At 58.4% G+C, this 21,177-nt stretch overlaps 2 protein-coding genes across 2 annotated transcripts in view; one reads left to right on the forward strand and one right to left on the reverse strand.

The window, feature by feature from the left end:
* DPH1 (diphthamide biosynthesis 1) overlaps positions 1-177 on the reverse strand; it is an 18,870-nt gene extending 18,693 nt beyond the window's left edge. The window contains exon 1 of the mRNA XM_027666876.1: positions 110-177. Coding sequence (XP_027522677.1) covers positions 110-158 — 49 coding nt within the window. The 5' untranslated portion in view covers positions 159-177. The remainder of the gene's footprint in view (positions 1-109) is intronic.
* A 1,813-nt stretch (positions 178-1,990) lies between these two features.
* Positions 1,991-21,177, forward strand: part of RTN4RL1 (reticulon 4 receptor like 1) — a 29,386-nt gene continuing 10,199 nt past the window's right edge. The window contains exon 1 of the mRNA XM_027666904.1: positions 1,991-2,165. Coding sequence (XP_027522705.1) covers positions 2,153-2,165 — 13 coding nt within the window. The 5' untranslated portion in view covers positions 1,991-2,152. The remainder of the gene's footprint in view (positions 2,166-21,177) is intronic.

Raw genomic sequence — 21,177 nt, forward strand, 5'->3', positions numbered from 1 at the left:
CACCGTCCCGGGCCTCCCCCGCCGCCGTCCCGGCCTTCAGCGTTGAGGCAACGAACAGAACACCCGGTAGCGACCCCGGGAGCCCCGTGTTGCCCCAGTCCCAACGCACCTCTGGCGGGCACCGGGGCCACGCTCCCGGCCCTCACGGGGGCCGCCATTGCTGTGCCGCACGTGGGGGCGGCCAGGCAGCACCAAGCGAGCCCCGAGCGAGGCCGGAGCAGCCGCCGGCCGAGACATCGAGCGCGGGAGAGCGCACCCGCCGGGCCCCGACGGGACGGGGACGGGCGGCGCGGCGGGGACCGGGGCGGTGGCGGATGAAGGTCCCGGCGCGGTGCTGGGCGTGCTGTGCGATGTGGCAAAGGTTGTGATGGCGGGGTTGTCCCCCGCTTCACGTCGGGGAGGCGGCTTTGTCGCGTCTCTCCCGGTGGTGACGGCCCGGGGGCTGCCGGTCCTAGCGTTAACACAGGGCACCGGGAACGTTGTCATGGTGACGGGTCCGTGTGTCCCCCCGCTACCCCTGTCGTGGGGCAGAAGCCAGGTCCTTGCGAGGGGTGGGGTAGGAGGGACTCGAGGGTAGCGGGGACCTCCGCGGGGGTGCAGTAAGGGCAGCAGCGCTCCCAGAGGGATAACGGGACCCTCGGTGGGGCAGTAGGGGCAGCAGCGCTCCCGGTGGGATAACGGGATCCTCGGGGGGGCACTGGGGACAGCAGTGCTCCCAGTGGGATAACGGGACCTTCGTTGGGACAGTAGGGGTAGCAGCGATCCCGGTGGGATAACGGGACCCTCGGGGGGGGCAGAAGGGAGGACGCGAGAGGGACCCTCGCCCTCAGGAGGAATAGTCCGGGGTAGCGGGACCTCCGGGAGATGATAGAAGACCGAGGAGGCAGAGGCGATCCCCCGAGGAAAGCGGGCATCCCGGCGGGTCAGTGGGGACAGCTGCGCTCCCAGTGGGATAACGGGACCCCCGCTGGTGCCAAAGGGAGGAGGAGCGAGGGAGCCTCGAGAGGCAGGAGGGACAGTCCGGCGGCAGCGGGGCCCCGGTGGGGTGTCGGGACCGCGGCGGGGAGTGCGGGGACAGCAGGAACCGGGAGACAAAGGGGACAGCAGGGACCGGGATGCGGAGGGGACAGCAGAGCTCCCGGTGGGGTATCCGTGCCCCCGTGGGACAGCAGGGATCCAGTGGGGCGGAGAGGACGATAAGGAGCGGAGAGCATGGTAGGGAACGGCAGGGAGTCCGGAGGGGCGGCAGGGACCGTGGCAGGGCGGAGGGGACAGCGGGGACAGCAAAGACCCGGATCGGGCGGCGGGACCTCGGCAGGACACCGGGACACGCGGGGCAGAGGGGACTCGCCGTAGGGGACGGCGAGTCCCCGGGGAGCGGCAGGGAGGGTGCTGGGCGGGCGGGACAGCGGGGACAGCCGTGACCGCGGCAGGCGCGGGGCGGCGCGGCAGAGCCCCGGTGCGATAGCGGGACTCCGTGTCGACGACAACGGCAGAAGGGATAACCATAGGGCGGGGGTGACAATCAGTCCCCGGCGGGCCCGCAGAGCCCCAGGAGGGCGGCGCCGGGCCATACACCGCGGTGGGGCGGAGGGAGGGCGGCGGCGCGGGGAACGGGAGCAGCGGCACTTTCACGAACTGTCCACGGGAGGCGGGAGAGGCGGCGGCGGCGGTGGAAGGGGGGGCCCGGGGGGGGCTCGCCCAGCCCAGCCCAGCCCAGCCCGGCCCGGCCCAGCCCTGCCCGCCCCGTCGCTTCTCTGCCCCGCCCCGCCCTGCCCAGCCCTGCCCGCCGCTGCAGGCAGCGCGGCACCGGCACCGGCACCGGGCGCCTCTTTATAGGCTCTGCCCGAGGGGGTGGGGGGCGGCGGTGGCCCCAGCCCCGAGGGGGCGGCTCCCCCCTAAAAGCCGGCGGCGGGACGCGCGGCGGGCAGAGGCGCGGCCGGCGCTCCCCGGTGCTCCGGGGCCGGCGCTCCCCGGTGCCGCTGCGGCTCGGCCCGCCATGCCCCCGCGGGGGCCGCTCGCCCGGGCTTCGGCTCCGCGTTCCCGGTACAGCAGCAGCCGCCGCCGCCGATACCGCTCGCCGCCGCCGCGCCCGAGGCTCTGAGCGCTGCCGCCGCCGCCGCCGGGAGACCGCGCCCGCCCCGGCTCCAAGATGCTCCGCCAAGGTGAGCGCCGCACCGGGAGGGCACCGGGCGCCGCGGGCGCCGGGGGCAGCGGGGCCGGCCCCGAAGTTTGTCTTCTCCCCGCCGAAGTTGGGGCCGCGCCGCCGGGCGCCCCCCGCCGCCACCGCGTTTACCGGCGCCGCCGCCGAGGCTCGGGCACCCCCCGGGGAGCGGCACCGGCGGGAGCGCCGCACGCCGGGAAGGCGGGAGACCGGGAGGAGCGGGGGGAGGCACGGCAGGCGCCGGGTCCCGCAGGACCTGGGGCGCGGCGGGTCCCGCGGGCACCGGGGTACGACGGGTCCCGGAGACAGCGGGGCTGCGGCGGACGCGGCGGAGCCGGTGCTCGTCCCTCAGAGCGAGGGAACGGGAAACGGGGCTCGCCCGGGGGGCGCGGGAGGTTCAGCGGGGAAGTTGGGGTGAGCCGTCCCGTTCCGCCCCCCCGAGGAGAATCGCTCCGCTGTGACATCACGCGATTTCCATGGCAACCGCCTGGGACATCATCGGGGAGCTTTGTGACATCACGGCAAGGGGAGCAGCCGGCCCTCCCGGGGGGCACGGGGCGGTGGGGGGGTGGGGGAGGGCAGGACTCCCAGCCCCGCTGCACCCGGGGCCAGTCCCGGGGAGATGTTGGGGATAACGGTGCCATGCGGGGGGATCCCGGCTGGACTCCCTAGTCCCATCCCGTGCCCTGGGGAGGGGGCAGCTGCACAGCCCCAGGCCCAGCCCTTGCCATCACCGCCACATGCCTCTCTCCAGCGAGGCTCCGGCAGTGGGAGAAGGAGCTGTTGCCTGCAGCCCCCCACATCGGGGTGTGGACTCCTGGGCAGGGCAGACCCCCCACTGTCACCCCAGGGATGCTTTTTCCCACTGGAGGAATGTCACCTTGTGGTTGTGGGGCCTCGCACTCGGATGCTCCTTTCTCCGGCTCCTGCATCAGCTTTGTTCAGTGTATTAACCCAACCAGGCTGGATGACTTGAGAACAAACCCGAGCCCTCGGAGCAGTCACAGTTCCCAGCCTTGATTCCCAGCCCTGGTGCTGCTGGCTGGAGGAAAAGCATCATCCAGGCTGGGAGACTGGGAGCCTGAGGTGGAGGCAGGCAGAGAGGCTGCCGGCAGGGTTGGATCCCACCAGGGGTAGCCTGTTAAGGTCAAGATCTACAGCTTTCATTTGTGGAGCTAGAAAAACAAAATGCAAATTGAACAGCCTGTGGGCTAAAGCAAAACCTATTCTTAAAGTTTTTGTCTTGTTAAGCAAGGAAATAGAGTGCCAAATAGGCTTTGTTAAGTGGCAGTCTAATTAATAATTTAAAATCTTGTAGCTGTCTTTCATTAGAATTTATCTGTACATCAACCACAAAATCAGTCAAACACACTCATTTATAAGTTAATACCATTCCTGAATAATTCAACAGGCAGTTAGAAGAGGCCTCCATCCCATCGAGAGGCTCTCCCCTTTCCACCTCACCGTGGCCAGGTGTCCCTGGGAAGGGGGTCCCGGCCCCCAGCATTCACCCCAAGTGGGATGCAGAGGGGACACCCCACATGTGAGGTGAGGGAGGATGGGGAGAGCTGCTGCCACGGTGCTGGGCTGGGGCCAAACCCCTCTGCAGGGTTCGGGGGCGGCTGGTTTTGTCAAGGGTGGTGGCAATGCAAGGCTGTGCTGGTGGGAGGCAGCGCGGGCTGATGGTGGCACTGCCAGCACCTTCCACGTCCCACTGCCGGGGACCGGGGTTGAGGCTGGAGGACGTGGCAGGGCTTGGGGCAGCAGGATCCGATCCATGGTTGACAGCTCCGAGGGAAGCAGCTCCTTGTGCCTGCTCGCGGGGAAAAAGGTTCGCAGGCGGTGCCACACGGGCGAAGGCGTTTGTGGCAGGATGGTGGCGGCGTGGCCGGGGAAGTGCTGCGATTCCTGGGGGCATTTTGGGCCTCCTGCGCCCCGTGAGCTTCATCCGTGGAGACACTGGTGGGAGTCAGGGTGGATTTTGTGCGCTGGGATGTCATCGATGGTGTGGCAGTGGGTGACAGCGTGAGGTGCAGCTCCAGCCTGGGCGAGGGTGTCAGAGCCCTGCCAGAGGTGGCTGCAGGCAGGAATGCAACACTGGCGATGCAGGAGAAGGAGATTTCCAGGTCAAGGATGACACCAAGGTCATGGGCAGCCACGTACCTGTCCCTGCCATCACTCAGCCCATCGATGGGGCATCCAGCCTCCATCCCTCCCTGCCAGGGGAGCAGCCAGTGGGCAGGGTGCAGGCACAGGCTGGGCTGCGGTTCCTGCGCTGGGGAGCCAAGAGCCCAGAAACCTTTCTGCTTATAAAAGTTTAATTTCCTAAAGAGCTGAGAGGAAGCCACAAGCTCTCTGTGCCTGGTGAAGTAAGGAGGGTAGTGGGGGGGGAGGTCAGGATGTGGCCCAGGCTGTCCCTGTGGTGGTGCTGGGGGGGAAGGAGGAGGGCTTGGCAGATGAGACCTGCTTAGACCTGGAGTTGGAGCCGGGATGCAAAGGAGCTGTCGCCGCTTGGTGACCCGCACTGATGGAGCCCGGCAGGGTCAGAGCCATGGCCACGCTTGGCTGAATGTTATTCCCACCTTTAGCCTAAAATGCCGCACCCGGCACCCTGCAGAGCCATCCGGGTGCTGGAGGCTGTGGGTGACACTCCAGGTGGCCTCGAAGCACTGCCCTAAAAACATCAGTGAACCTGCCGGGGAAACGTAAAAATATGCATTTTCTGGCGTGATTTCACACCCACCTCTCCCTGAAGCACCTGATGGTGCTGGAGCCGGTGGCACGAGCCAGCACCGCGGGTAGTGGGTCTCTGTGGTTTGCAGGATGAGGCCGTGAGTGGGATGTTGTTGCCTCGGGGCCGGGCAGGGACTTAGGCTGCTGGAAACTGCTGGAGCACTGATGGGTTTTGACAGCAAGAGCCAAAATCCTGTTTGAAGGCAAAAACCAGGCAGGGAAGTGTGGGAGCCTGGAGGGACACGGTGGTGGCCAGGTGTGACCAGGACCATCTCTCACTGGGATGTCCCCAGCTCCCGGCAGTGCTCCTGTGGCAGCACGGGGGCAAATCCCTCTTGCAGAGGAATGACCCGGGACACAGCCACTTCAGCCCCACATCACTGGGGGCAGCTGCCTGTCCCACTCTACCACACACTGGGACACTCCTGGGTGACACTGCTCCCCATCCTCGCCCCAGGGAGCTGCTCCAGCCTCCTCCAAACAGCCAAAAACTTGGGCTTTTGTTTGCAAAGTGCAATTCCAGGGCTTAGCCACATTCAGTATAAAGTCGGGTTATTAACAGCAGATTATGTTTTCAAAGCGCTTTGGTGGAGTGGCAGCAGCAGAGGCACCCGTACCCCAGCAACGGTGGCTGTTGTTTGGGTTCCCAGCAGGTTGGGATGAGCGAGGTGTTGCCCTAATTTAGAACCCACTGAAAGAGGCTGGAGTCTGATTTAACAGTGGAGGCAACAGCAGAGAGCCGTGGGGCCGGGAGCAAGGAGGATGTGGTGGGAGTCAGCGAGGAGGAGCCGGGGGTCCACGTGCTGACATGGGCTGGCATGCAGGACATGGCCCCAGGAGCACCACTGGGATGCAGGAGCATCCCTGTCCTCTCCGATGGCAGTGCTCTTTCCCTGCTGTTTTGGGTGACGCTGCCCCAGCTCAAGGTGGGATGATCTGGCTCAGCCTCGGGTCCCTCCACCAGCAGCAGGGCTGGTGCTGTCCTCACTCTGGATGTCAGTGCCATGTCCCATCTCCCAAACTGAGGAAGCACCAATCCCACTGATCCCCTGTACCATCCCTGCGGAACAGCATCACCATGGAAACCCACAGCCCTGCGCCTGCCGCCCGGCAATCAAGGGGGACACTTTTAGGAATATTATTTTTACTGATGACAAATGATGGAGGCTCAGTGCTGATAGAGGAGATGCCTGTGCCCAGCTCAGTGTTTGGGAAGTGCCAGTGGCCGGTCTTTCTCCTGCCTGTTCTGCTGAGGGCACGTGCTGGTGGGGCAGCCGTGGCTGTGCCCGGGTGTTAAGAGCGGGCAGCAGCAAGCAGCAGATGCAGGACGGGGAGATGCGGGGGGCAATCTTCTTTGCGCAGATTAGGATTGGGGGTTATTAAGCAGAAAATGCTCCATTTGGTGTAGAAAGCTCCTTTTCCTCTTTAGCAGCACATGTGCCCGCTGGCTGCTTGCTTCCCGGCGGCGTTGGCACAGCAGCTCAGAGCCGGCACAGCAGCTTGGTGCCAGCCCAGCCTTGGTGAGCAGCTTTTAGTGGTGCTCCTGCCTGGGCTGGTAGAGCTGTGACCGCTTCAGTGACTCCCGGTGCCAAAATCTGGTTCCACTCAGTGCTGGATGTCTCCCCAGCTCGTGGCCAGCAGGATGGGGTGGCAGTGGGTTTTGGCCTTGGAGAGGTGGTGGCACAGTAGGCTGTGGGTCCATGGTGGTCCATTGCATCCCAACAGATCCTGGCTGTGGGGAGAGTGTGGTGCCAGAGCTGGAGGGTGTCAGAGATGGTCCACATGCTCCCCATGTCCCAGCATCACCATCACACGGGGAGGCTGCAGCCGTTGTTTACCGGGGAGCAGCGGCAGGAGGGAATTTGGCTGCTGCTGCTCTGGCAGGGCTCCTCACGGAGCAGCCCTGCAAGCAGAGGGGAGGTGCCAGCGGCTCCGCCAGCCCCATGTGCCGCACTTGGGAACCGCTTTCTATTTTTTCCAGCTGCGTTTGCACCAACGTTTGCATTGGTTTGCTTGGGGAAACCCCGTCCGCGTGACCACGGGACCCCCCATCGGTGCCATGCAAAGGGTGCAAAGCCCGTCCTTGGGCATGGAGGATATCATGGGACTTTTTGGCCCTTGGTGGCCTGGGTGAGATCGTGTCCATGAGATCTTCACCCAGCCAGGCATCCATGTGCACTTTGGCATGGGGATGTGCTTGCATGGGGCAGAGCCCCTCTGATCCCCCCGGGGATGAAGGCAGAGGGGGACAAAGGCTGCCGGCTGCATCTGCTGCCAGCTCTTGCATTCCCGAGCTGCCCTCCCTCCTTGCTGCCTGCAAATTCGGCATCCCATCAGGTGCTGGATACAGCCACCCTGCGGGGAGCAGAGCAGAGCTGGGAGAGGGGTCGGGATGATCCCCCCTCGGCAGGGATATGCTGGGGTGTTTGTGCTAACAAGCCCAGAGTATTATAATTTCAATGGAATTTAAAAAACAAAATAGTCCTCAGACAAACGACTCTGCAGTGCCTCTGCCAGGGCCTAAGATCTGCTGCTATCTATTTTTTAATAATTGAGGGTAATAAATATGTATTTCTTTCTCCTTTCTCTCCGTACGCCGCAGCTTGTCAGCTCCCTGCGTCTCTCCTCTGATCAGACCCCATCTTTGCCGCGCGGAAAGGAAAAGAAAGGGGAAAAAAAGAAAGAGAGGGGAGAGGGAAAAAAAAAAGATTCTTTAAGCAAAAAGGATTAAAGCCTTGAAAGTAGGTCTGCCCGAGCCACTCGGCTCTCCCTGTTCCCTGCCAGCCGCAGACAGGGCCAGGGACGAGAGGAGCATCCCCAGGTGGCTGAATCCATCCCCGAGAGGTGTTCGTGGGTGCAGAGCCTGGCTGGGCAGCAGCAAATCTCCCGGGAACTGGGCTGCGGCTGGGCAGAGCCACCGGGCAACTTGGCAAACCGCTGTTCAGAGCCAGTTCTGCTTCGGCGGCAGATATTCCCGGGAGTGTTATTCCCTCTGATTTTCAGATGGGGGTGTTGGCTCGAAGGCACGGAGGGGGTTTGGTGGTGGGGCCGAGCACGGGCAGTGCTCCGGGACCCCCCCCCGGCCGCGGGATGCTGGGGCGAAGGAGGCGCTGGTGTGAAGGAGGCGGCTATTTATAGCTTCCCTCGGCTTTTGTTCCTTTTCCAGTAGAGCTCCTCTCGAAATAGAAACAGCGCCGGCTGCGCGGCCGCTGCCGGGGCCCAGCCTGGATGCGGGGGGCACCTCCCGGCTCGGGGCAGGGGGATACCCCCTGCCATGAGATACCATCGCGTTGGGCATCCCCCCGTCCTGCATCCCTTGAGATGGGGCAGGCACGGGATGGGGAGTGGGAGCTGCCCCGCTGCAGCCTCCCATGTGCTGGTGACACCTGTCCTGACCCCGGAAGGGAGAATGAATGGCTCTGGGAGGAGCAACTCTGCAGGGTGACAGCACTGAGAACCCCTGGGGAGCGAGGGTGAATCCCTCGGGAGCACCCTGTCAGGGTCTGTCCCCGTTTTGCAGCTCAGCCGTTGCCTCTGCTCTTCCCTGCCAGCATCCGACAGCATCCCCCCCCCCCCCCGCCCCCCTCCCCACTCCATCTCTGATCAATATAGCTGGGAAAAACAAAACAAAACAAAGTAAATATTTAATACGATCCAGGGAGCCACGGCGAGCGCTCCCCCCGTCTGTCTCCTCCAGCAGCCGCTCGCAGCAGCTCCCGGGCCCTAATGAGCCTGAGTGCAACAGGGATCGATGGCAAAGGCAACCTCTGCAGAGGGGTCAGGTCTGCCACATCCCCCTGTGCTGTGCTGGAGCTGAGGCTTGGCCCCCTGTACCCCCCCTGCACCCCTCTTCATCATCCTTCTGCCCTGCTTTCATCTCCTGCGTCCCCTTTGTCCTTTCCAGTTCCTGGGAGGGATGAAGGTTCTTCTGCTCCAGCAGAGCCATCCCTTGTCCTCTGCCACAAGGGACATGAGCTGTGTCAGGCATCAGCTCCGAGCTGAGGGCTTCTATAGGGATGCAGGACAGGGTATATGTAGGGCTGAATCCAACCTGGGGAACTGGTGTCTGCCCCCACACTCGTGGAGCAGATCCCTGGGGGGACCCCACACACCCCCGGAGCTGGAACTGGCTTCCTAACCAGAGCTAAGACAGTGTCTGCACTCATGATGTGACCAGACCTGCCACCCCCTCCTCCTCCTCCTCAGCCTCTCGCCCCCTCACCTCAATTCCCGCTGGGGACCTGCATCCCTGTGGTGTCCTCCAGAGACCTGAAGTGCTGACACAGTTTGGGGAGTGCCAGTGCTGGGTAACTGGCAGGCTGGTCCTGGCAATGCCAACACAGGACCTGCGTCATCACACCCTGGCCCCACGTGTTTTCTGAGTTTGGATGGTCCCTGTCTCTCCAACACTGACAGAAGGGCATTCATTAACAGGAGCTGCCGAAGTGCCTGTCGTCCTGACCCTGCTGGATGGTCCCTGTTGTGCCCCCCAGCCTGTGCCATAGGTTTAGGAGAGGGGCCAAGCCTTGTCCCCAGCCAGGCATTCCGTCAGATGGACCTGTGCATCCCCCTGCAGCCTCATCCTGCCCTGAGCCATGGCTGGTGTCCCAGCAGGATGCAGAGGTGGCAAACGGGAGGCAAAGTGTGAGAGAAGCACCAGGCTGTGCTTCTCTGCCACCACAGTGCTTTGCAAATTGTTTTTTCATGGAAAAGTCAATTGTCCTTGGTGTTGCCTGGGATGAACCCAGGGCTGAATTCTGTCTCTGGGATGGGATGAGAGGGACACCCACCTTGCCAGACCTCTAGCAACTCTGCCAGACCTCTAGCACTGCGAAGCCTCAGCCAGGCTGCGCCTGGGGGTGGCGACTGGATTTACAGCTGGAAAACAACATGGTGCGCCCCGAAGCAGGGAATGTGCATCTCATGCCTCCAAGGGGATGCCAAGCTTCTTCCTGTAGCTCAGGGTCTCCCAGCAGGCGGAGGGGTGCAGAGGTCCTGGGGCAGGATTCCCTGTGGGAAGTACAGCAGCGGCGGGACAGCGGCGCGGGGCCTGCGTCACAGACGCAGGATTGTGGCAAGGTGCCGAGGAAGTTTTGCAGCAGCATTAGAAAATGTTGACATGTTTTTTGAAACAATTTCAGATCTGATATCTGCGCCAGATTGAGTTTGTAACCAGCTTTATTGTTTAAGCCTGCTGGGATTTCATCAAAGGCGTCTGCTGTTTACCCAGAACCATTTCATTGGAGAAAACAGCAAACAGACCTGCATTTCTATCTGATTTCACTTTTTCCTTTTCCTCCTGAATTTAAGTGCTTGTGAAAAGCATGGCTGATAAGGCAGAGCGGTGTGGATAAATCCCGAGGACTGGCGCGGTGGATGCTCTACCAGCTGCTCCAGCTTTATTAATAGATGGAAGGCAGTTGCTGGACCAGCTGCTGGGTGCCAGCCTGGAGCGAGGCACCAGCCTCGGGGGCACCTGGGTGTCCCCAGATGGTTTTGGGATCTCCATTCCGGCACGTTGAGCCGAGTCATGACTCCTCAGGATGCTGAAGGCTGGGAAGAGGATCATGCGTAGCTTTTTTAGCGCTTTCAGTGTGAATTCAGATTTAAACTATGAGGGAGCCAATGTCTGTCCCTCCTCAGGGAGTGACCCCGGCAGGCAGTGTGCTCTGTCACACCATGACAGGCCAGGCCAAAGCAATGCAGCCACGGGAAGCACAGAAAGATGAAGGAGAAACCAAACTAGGAAGGGGCCTTGTGTAAACTGCATCAATCCTTCTTGCACATCCCTGTGGAATGTGGTGGCTGCCAGCCTGGCTCTGATTTATGCCCATTGCTGACCTTGGAAACACGCTGGACAGGAGGGTTAGGGGCTCAAGACAGAGCTCAACAGGATTTTACAAGGAGCTGACCTGGGGGCTGCAGCCCTTTCTGCCACTGACTGCTTTGCTCCAGGCATCTTCCCATGGCTGCATCCTGGATGCTTCTCATGGTCACCCAACACTAGTGTTGTTTTCTGCACGGTTCAGCATCTTCCTCACTTTGAAATGGCCTAGGTGGCCGTCCCCACCTTTCCTGGACTTTGGGACAGAGACACAACAGGCTGGGGTCGGTGGAGTACATCCTGACACCATTCCCAAAGTCTCTTTGGCATTTCCCAGCTGCTCCAGGGGCCGGTGCTCCCTGGGCGGGTTGTGCCAGTGGCACCTCGCTGGCACGCCGAGGGCTTGTCTCTTCCATCGATCACACCTACACGGTGACAATGTAATTTTTATCTCCAGTTGTTTATTTCTCAGACAGAACTACTTGTAAATTCAGAGAAGAATATATATCCCTGTGTGTGACAGATCCAGCACAGGGCGATTAATCTGCCCTCTTAAGACCTGAATGCAAAAGTGTCCCAATGTCACTCCTAGATGGGGTGTCAAGCCCTGGGGCAGCACTTTAGGGACGTGCGGGGACCTGGTGGCAGAACATACCCCAGTCCAGGTGATGCTCCCCTAATACTTATTACGCTCACTATCAGCTCTGGTGATCCCCAGCTGATGTTCCAGCTCTCCAGGCTCAGGCTCTGGCTCCTCTTTTTGGGAGGTTTATGCAAATAGGGCTTTTTTTTTTTTTTTTTTTTTTTTTTTTTTTTTTTTGTAATTCCTCGCTGCTGCTGCTCTGTTGTGCCCCAGATAGCAGAAGTGCTGAGGACAGGTGTTTGCGGCAGGTCCTGCGGCACCCGCGTCCCGGCCGCCCGACCGAGGGGAGGAGGGATGTGGCGAGGGGATATCCTGGGGGGAAAGGGGCAGAGAGCAGCTGGCAGAGGCCAAGGATGGAGAGGGGAAAATCCTCTAATGGCTGGTGTCTCCTCACTGCGCTAGTGAGGATGGGCACTGGTGCCAGCGTAGGTCTGTTCCAAGCCCAAGCATGGACCTGTCCCCAGGGAGGGGCAGGACGAGGACTGGGGTGTCACTTTGGGCTCTGCAGCATCCAGTAGCCCCATCGGCAACACCTTCTGTGCCATAAAGGCTCTTATTTACAACCTCCTACTCGGGAGCATCTGGGAAGCGAAGCGCGTCATTTCCAGAGAGAGCAAAATGCTGCATATTTCAGTGTCTTTTGAATTTTTTAGATTTCCCTGAACTGTGCTAATGGGTTGGTGGTGGTGGTGGGGGGAGGCGAGGGCCCAGCCCAGCTCCCGGCCTGCCTTGCTGCTCCTCCGTGCGGCCATCACTGCATTGCTGCTCTTAAAATATTCAGTGCTGTTGGCCACAATTTCACAGCGGGTCAAAGCGCGCCGAGCCAGCAAGAAGGAGGGAAAGTGTGACAACAAGATTAACCCCGGCCCGGCAGGCCCCGTCCACGCTCGGCAGGCTGAGCACGATGTGCTGCAGCCACCTCATCCCAGGGGACAGGCAGCGAGTCCAGGGGCACCGTGACACCCACAATCCCTCCGGTTGCCCAATCTTGCTGAGCCCATGGCGTCACCTCCAAAATGCACTGAAGGGGCAGCAGGAGCATCCCGTGTCCTGCTGGGAGGACTGAGCATCCCCTCCTTCTCCAAACTGCTGTAAAGCATGAGCCATGCCAGGTGCCTGGCTTTGCCCTGGTCATGCTGTTGGATGAAGGGCTGAGAATACCCCCAGGTCTTGGGGACATTGCTGAGAGCCCTCAGCGCTTCTGCACCCCGAGGATGTTGTGGTTCTCAGGCCTTGCACAACCATCAGTTGGTGCTAACAATGGAGCAGCAGATTTACAATGCAAAAGAGCAGCTGCTTGAGCCCTGTTTGCTGACAGGGATTTAGTAATCCTGTCGTCAGCCCGGAGTTTGCTCTGGAGTTGCTGGCTCGTCTGACAGGCTTTTCTAAGAAAACTTCTGTGGCTGGGGGAAAAAAGTGAAGCAAAGCACATGGCCTGTGCCCACCGTACAAGGAGGATGGTGGGAGGTGTCTGTGTTCTGGTGTGGAGCCTGGGGTGGATGGGGGATGCTGCCATAGGGAGAAGGGTCTGTGCCAGTCTCAGTCCCAGGACCCACGTGTTGTCTGAAAGCTGGAGACCCCCAGGAACTGCCTGTTGCATGGGCTGCATGGCCTAGGCCTGGGATACACTGCATGGCCACCTTGGACAAGGCTTGGTCTTGTGTTTCCTACACTTTCCCTGGATTCTTGGTCGCGTGCCATGACTTTAGAGCTCACCAGCAGCAGCACGGATGGTTGTGCATGCAAGCGTGGTGTCATCTGCAGGAGATGCTGCAGCTGATGGATGCTCTCCTGGGGTTTTAAGGACACTGTGGCTGAGCTATTTGGGCGTCTTTGGGTGTCGGTGTCACCCCACCACTCTCCATGGACAAGCGATGGCTGCTGGGTTGGGTGCTCTGGCAAGGAGCTGCTGGCACAGTGACCATCCCACCGTCCCAGGCAGCCACCTCCAACCCAAAGGCAACCAGCCCTGTCACTCCCTTATCCCCAAGCACACCCACTCATTCCCAAAATAGCGTTTCCCAAGGGTGCATGGATGCATTGGTGTCTCTGCCAAGGTTGGAGCTGGACCAGCAGTGCCCTCTTTGAGCCAGCCCCGTGGTTGCCCTCCTGCACCCTGTGCCGGTGGCAAGCCAGGCTCTTCTCCCTAATTCTCCTTCATCCCTGTTAATGTACCACCAGATGTTCTCATTATCCATTTAAACATATAATCCTCCCCCGAATCCGGCTAAGCTCCTGGCCTCCCCGATACCTCGTGGCAGTGCGTTCCACAGGTTAATTATGCATTTTTAATTAATCACCAAGCAGAGAATGACCCATGAATAAGGGATATGAAGCTCCTTCAACTGGGAATAGTTGGCAAATTGTCCCCAGGCGGAGCCATGCTGGTGTCATGCTCTCCTTGAATAACAAGACCAGCTCTAAAAATTCCTGTTTTGTGGATCTGACATGACTGGAGGATGGGACAGAGCTGTGCCCTGTGTGGATGGGACTCCCCTGTGCCCCATGTCCCCCTTCAAAGGGGGAGGAACCACATCCCAAACAGAGCTGTCTGCATCCCACCTGGAAGTGATGGAGTAAGTGCAGGGGGGAGGAGGAGCAAGGCAGAGAGGGAAAAAAAAATCACATGTTGTTTTAAAAAGGCATTTTTGAGTGAATGCTGAATAGGGTTTGGGAAAATTGCCTTAAAGGCCTATTCTCTGCAGGGACGGAGCTTTTCATGGAGCAGGAGTATTCTGAAACTTAATTGCACATTTGCACGGGCTAGTGTTTTTATTTCTCTCAGGTCTCCGAGGTGGTCTTTGAAGATTGCTGTCTCTCTGTAATGGTTTTCTTTATCTCAAATAAATTCCACACACCTGCGAGGTGGAGCTGCTTGAAAGAAATTATGTTGGAATTGGCTCTCGATTTAATAAATCTGCAAATGGAACTGGGATGCAGAGAGGCAAGGTGGTTGGTGGGGCTGGTTGTGCCTCCTTCCTGCTCCCCACCTCTCCTCTCCTCTCCCTTCCCTTCTCCATCAGCTCACTTTCAGCCTCTCTGTGGGCCAGGAAGAGTGTGGGTCTGAGCAAAGTGAGTCCATATCCTGCCTTTCAGTCACTTCTGGTACATTCTAGGGGACTCCAGCTATACACCCAACAGTGCAGACCCCTCTAATGCCCACCTGTCTGCCTTCTTCAGCTACGTATGACCCTGGCACAAACCCATCCGTGCTTCTGAAACTGGTGGAAAAAGCTGCTGTCAAGTGAGCGTTTAGTTCCCTGCCTGCGAGTGTGCTGGGCTGTGCCTGTTGGACAAGCTGAATGCCCCAGGAGTATTCCCAAGGAACGTCCCAAGGACCTTCCTTCAAGGACCCCTAATGCCATTTTCTTTCCTGGCCTCAGTTTTGGGGTTGGAAGCTATGGTCTGCTCCAGCAGCTCCTCCCGCAGCCACCCATCACATGCTGCCACCATTCCTCCTTCTCCAGCAATCAGCTCCCCAGCTCACCAGGGGACGTTTAACCAGCTCTCCATTTTGGAAGCAGAGCAAAGCACCGGAGAAAAGCCTGCGGCACAGTTCTGTGCCGTTGCAGCAGGCAGCCACAAATCCCCGGGCAACCGGGGCAGCGTGTGCTGGGCAGCCCCGGCTGTCAGGCAGAGAGGAATGGGCGGCCGCAGGAGTACACAGACAGGTTAATGGCAGCCGTGGATGCTGCACAATTGGATTTCGCCTTCCCGGTTCTTAAGGAATCAGCATCTCTCCCTTGCTCTAAAATCCGGCGGTCGCACTCCTCTCCCCGTGAGCCTCGTTGGCAGCGGGATGACCTGTCATCCGTGGAAAGCACCCAAAGGGCCATTTAAAACCCTCCCTCCCCTCGCCGGGCTCCTCAGACACGAGGTTACCCACAGAGGCCGTGCCACCTCCTGTGTGAGCTCCGACTGCTCGGCTTCAGGTGAACAAGACACAGGGAGATTTTATTGCATTGCTGGATTTTGTTCCACTCTGTTATTCGCCACGATTGAATTTGCTGCTGTGGAGGCAGGAGCTGGCGCAGCCGGAGCTCCCTCGCCGCCCGCGCCGCTCCAGTGGGACCATGACCTTGTCTCAGTGCCTCTCTCAGCCCTCAGCTGGGTAATGCGGTGCCGGCGTGGGAGCTGGGCGTTCATCTGCCTCCCACCAAGCATCCCGGTGTGGTCCCACTCCTATGCCTGAACCAAATCCTCACTCTGCTCCACTTTTAATCGTTGACCTTGTAAATGCTTTCAGGGAAGGCATTCGCCTTCCCAGCTCCCTCCTTAATTTCCTACCTGATTATATCCCTCTGTCCTCATCTCCCTGGGCAGCTGCTGAGGCTTTGATGCCATAGGTATCATCACAGTACCTGAACCCCTGTGCAAACCCTCCCCAAGTTTTAGTTACGCTCACTGGTTCATGATGTCAGTTGGGAAACAGCATCTCATCTTCCTTCTTCCCTATTTCTTGGACTTATGTAAAAAAACCCTCTGGTTTTCTTAAAACAGTGGTTTCTTGGCCTATTTTGTCTTTGGACAAAAAGCTATGCAGCGACAGGGCTGGGAACATCCCACCTTTCAGTGCAGGTGGTCTTTGATCAGTGCAATCCTGTGTGGTGGCCCAGCTCCCTCTCACAGGCACTGGGGCTGGACCAGACCCAGGACTGCGGCTCCATCACATCCCCAGCCCTTAATAGAGACGCGGAGCCTTTCCCAGTGTATCGGGAAATGCAGCTGGGAGCTCCATGAGGGGTCAGTGGGCAGAGCCATCCGGGAAGGCTGTTGAAGCCTCGTTCTCTCTGCGTTGACAGCGACGGCTCTTCTTCCCCGCCGCCTGCGCCAGCGCCTCTGCCCCGTGATTGAATTAGGGGGCTGTAACCCACCTCCCTCCCGCCCGGTCCCCGCCGCGCCGGGCTCAGATGCTGAACTCAGGAGCCATAATTGAATAAGTCTCAGGCAGACAGTGCTCAGATAGCCATCAGGATCTCTTGCCTCCTCCCTGCCCAGCCATGCACTGATTTATACTCCCAGGTGACCACTGGGATTTTGCCTGGGATTTTGGTCTTCTGGGATGCATTGCTCTTTTCCCAAAGCATGAAGCTTGTGGGGTGAGCCAGGAGGAGGAGTGGGGCCACATGGGCTGTGGTCGGTGTGATAGTCACACTTAGTTAGACTGACCCTTATTCTGGGGAGCGAGCAGTGATGGGGAACAGAGGGACCCCGTGTCTTTATGGCAGTGGCTGCTCTTGGGCTGCCTGGGCACAACGAGTTAAAAGTTGCAATTAGTAAAGTGCTGACGATGGGAAGGTGGGCTGGAAGCGAGCGGCGCTAAATGAAACCTGAAAGGTTATTCCAATAAGCGGCAGCACAGCTTCCAGCTGCGCCCGCTTTCCTGGGAGCTGGGGGACAAGGGATGGGATCCAGGGTGAGAGACACCAGGTGGAATGAGGGATGTTGCTGGAAGATGCTCAGGTGCCAGCAGTGCCTGCTGGAGTGAAAAATACGGCAGGGGAATTAAAGCAGGAAGGGGACGGGTCACCACGTCCCAAGGATGCTCATCCAGCGCCAAGCCGGGGGAGTGGTGGGGTTGGTGCTGCCCATTCTGTGCCCCCAGTGGCTTCTCCACAGGGTCCAAATCCCACCACAGGCATGGAGCCCTGTGCCCATGGCATATGTGTGGGGGAGAGTTTTGGGGAGTGCTGGGAGCCACACTGCCTTTGCCAGGGAATCCTTGTAGCATAGAGAGTGGTCCCTCAGCCGCAGTGGGGGCTGCAGGGGTGAGCAGAGCTGGGAGCCAGGGAGGAGGTTCCTGGGAAAGGCATTTCTCTTCCAGCTGAGCAGACAGGAGTCCAGGCAGGCGCAGGCAGCCAGTGGTGGCCTCTCCCTGCCAGATGTAGCTGTTCCAGCTCTCTGCTGGTGCGACACCACGGAGCTATTATTAGACTCCAGTTTTCTGTGGGTAGCTCTGAACTCCCTGATGCCTCCAGAAGCTCAGCAGATGCCAGGGCAGAGCAGGATCTGCCAGTACTGGTGGGAACAAGGGTCCCTGGTGAGCTCAGAGGGGGTGTGGGTGGCAGCAAGGGGTGACAGAGCCCCCCAGAATGGAGACATGTGGAGCTGAGCACCACAGCCCGGGCTGGAGCCACAGCAGTGAAAGGCAATTAGTTGTCTAATGAGAGGTTTGAGTGTTGAGGAGGGCATGGAGCCGCTGGGAACACTCACTGGGTGAAAGGTAGCCGGGAGAGATGTTGCCCTGACAGAGGTGTGGAATGCAGAGCTCTGCATGGAGCTGCACCTCCAAACCACATCTAGATTTCACAGCATCACTCCAGAATGGAGACACGACATCCTTATTGCTGCCATCCTTGGCAGGAGGCATGGGGGAAGCACGGCAGGGCTGTGGCACGCTGGGACACCTCATCCCACACTGAAGGAGGGATGGAGCTGGGGAGACATGGCATTTCCCAGCTCCCATCCTCTCCCCAGCCCGGTTTCCAAGCAGGAGTGTTTAAATGCCTTTTATGTTGTGACTCAAATGATGAAAGGCCCGAAAATGGGACTAACAAAGACGAGTTGTACTTCAGAATAAAAACCCATGAAAGCAGCAGATGCTGTCATAGGAATAAATTGTATCAACAGCGATCAGATGGGAAGTGAAAAGTCAGAATGAAGTTGCTCCTTCATTCCTGTTTCCAGTGAAAATTTCTGGGTCCATGAATTTAGCCAGAATCAGGTAGGATGAAAGGCTTTGCCTGACAAGGTATTTCAAAGCATCTGGGAGCCTCCGGAGATGTGGCCACTTGGACAAGGAAACGGAGCCCCTCAGTTTTAATGAGCATTTCAGTTGCCTTCCTTTATCCTTCTGCCAAGATTCTCTTTTTTTTTTCTTTTCTTTTCCCCTAAAAAACCTGATTTCTGCTCTTTGCGATTTGTTTTAACTTTGCAAAACGTGCATTTAAGCAACACAACAGGAGGAGGCGGAGGGTAGAACATCCCTGTCACTCCACACAGCCCAGCCTGTTGCTTCTCACCATAAACCCCTCCTCGCTGTGGCCAACCTGGCTGTTTTGGATGCTGTGGGTCAGCACCACCATCCTTCAGCATCTCCCCTTCCCTTCCCAGCCCTGCAACAATTTCCCATCTCCCCGTCTCCCCTTTCTGCAGTGACAGGATCATACACGGGTTGTAATTAATAGAAATTAGACTGTCGAGACCTTGCAGCCCCCATCCCGTAATTACTTGGCCTTGCTGCGTTGGAGGCGCAGGGATCGGCAGCGGGCTCAGGAGCCGCCGGTGATGGGAACATATCCCGCTATCAGGCTATTTTTATTAAGCTTTTAATGCAGGCACTTGCGTGGTGCTGGGGGATGTGCGGCATCTCCACAAAAGTCCACTCCCGGAGGGACACGCTGGGGGGATATTTTGGGATGAAGTACCGGCATTGGAGCTAGACAAAGCAGGATATTAGCAAAGTGCTGTGTCCTCACCACGTTCATTGCTTGCACATTTATTCCCGGTATCCAACCGCTCCAGCCATACGGATTTCAGGGGTTTGGCAAAGCACTGGTGCTCACCGAGTGGTGACCTCCCCTCCCTCCCCAGTCCTCAGCTGCCCCACATCCCCCCTCACCCCAAGAGCCGTGTGGGAGAGTGACAATGCCCGATATCTAACTGGGCACACAGAGTCTTCCATCGGCTCATTAAACCTCCCAACGGCCCCGCGCGCGGCACAGCTCGGCCCCGGATGCCGAGCAGAGGAGCGGCACAGCACAGCTATTCACACTCGGCTTTCATCACTGCGTTTTTCATGAGCTGGTAAAAAGTTCAGTGCAAAGCACAGGAGAGGTCTCTGAAAGGCAGCCGCGCTCACGACCCAGCGTGCCGGCTCACGGAGCCGGTGGGAATGGGGTTTTGCCGGTGTCTGCCGCGCTCACTTGGCTGGCAACCCGCAAGGATGTTCATCTGGGGGGCTCGTGGCATCACCCTGAGAGGAGACCAAGGGCACAGAGAAAGGTGCTGCTGCCCTTTTTGGGTGTGGGAGAGAGACCTGAGCCTGTGGGCTGGGCTCCAAATGACGCCATCACTTCTTTTTTGGTTGGGGGGAAGAAAATGTGACAGAGCCGGCAGCTTTGATGCCTGCCTGTCCATCTCCTTCCCCCCTGCTGTAGGCAGAATGATGTGCTGCTGAATGAGGAAGAAGGTACATGACAGGCTCCAATTTGCCCTCTTCTCCACCAAACACAAGGACATCCAGCAAATGTGAAATGCAGAAAGACTGAAAAGGGATGAAAGGGAGCCTACACGGCATGGTACAAAATTGGCTTGTGGATCTCAGTGGCACAGGACACTGCTGGGGTCGGGACCTCAGCAGGATTACAAGTTTATAGAACTAATGCTCTCCCTATTATCCGTGTTAACATAAAAACACCTTCACCTCCCTGTGTCCAGTTGCTGTCCGCTCCCGGCTCCATCCAGGTAAATATCCATCCAGTGCATTCCTGGTGTTCTACAGCCTCCAGTTTTTCCATTTCCTGGGGATGTGGGCTGGATGGGGCAGCCAAGCATGCACTGAGAGCACAGGCAGCTGTCACTTTGCTCTTCCATCTCATATTTGCTCTGTTTTGGCTGTATTTCTGATCCTAAAGAAACCCTCCGTAGGTCTTGGCCAGCTGCTGGCAGGGAAACTGGTGAATCTGCTTTCGCTACACATGAGCTTGTTCAGCATTTGATACCGATCTGGCTGGTGCTCAGCTGGGGTGGGTTTTGTCATTTCATCTGCAATTGTTTTGCTGTAAAGCACCTCGAAGGGTTCGCTCACCGGCTGTTTTACAAAGGACATCGTTCTTATTACTGCTGTGAATGAACTACTTTGCATTTCTGTGAATGGGAAGGAAAACTTGTCACCTCGGGACAAAAAGGGAGTGGAAGTATCTGATGATCCCCTGAGACGCCTCAGACAATCCACTAAGCTCAAGTCATCCTCCTGCATTTCTCTTTCCTTGGGGGCAATTGGAATTATTAGTCCCTTCTCAGGGACCTCAAGATCTCCCTGTCCTTTGCCAACTTCTATTCTGGCTTCACTGCAGGCTGCTGGCATGTCCTGCCAGAGCCCAGTCCTGTGCTCAGAACCAGCAGAGGATACCTGGTGCCTGCTGGGGAACAGGACAGCAGTGCCAGGAGCCAGTAAAGCCCCCTGTCCATCCCTGAAATCCTGCAGTATCTGTGCATGTCGCACTTGGGGTGTCCTCTGGTCCATGTCATCCTCTCCTTGAGGTGTGGAAGCATCCTGGTTTCCATTGACACCTCCAGCCACAGCAGGACCCAAGGACTGGACTCATCTCTGTGCAAAGAGAAGTGCCATTTCTCTCTGGCATGCCTGCACTCCAAGGCGGTCCCAATGGCTTTTGAAATCCTGGTCCATTATGCACAATGGAATGAGACACAGGGGAGCAATAAACCCTCTGGCAGCAGGGAAAGGAGACTCAAGAAAAGAAGATGATCTCTTTTCCCTGGTATCCAGGGATAGGACACATGGGAATGGTTCAAAGCAGCACCAGGAGAGGTTTAGACTGGACATTAGGAAGCATTCCTTTACTGGGAGGGTGGTCAAACCCTGGAACAGGTTTCCTGGAGAGGCAGCCAATGCCCCAACACCTGTTAGTGTTCCATAGGCATTTGGACAGTGCCCTTAATAACAAGCTTTAACTTTTGGGCAGCCCTGAAGTGCTCAGGCAGTTGGACCAGATGACCACTGTAGGTCCCTTCCAAGGGAAACATTCTATTCTATTCTATTCTATTCTATTCTATTCTATTCTATTCTAT

The sequence above is a fragment of the Corapipo altera genome, unplaced genomic scaffold (assembly GCF_003945725.1).
Source record: "Corapipo altera isolate COAL_440 unplaced genomic scaffold, ASM394572v1 181, whole genome shotgun sequence".
NCBI classification, from domain to species: Eukaryota; Metazoa; Chordata; class Aves; order Passeriformes; family Pipridae; genus Corapipo; species Corapipo altera.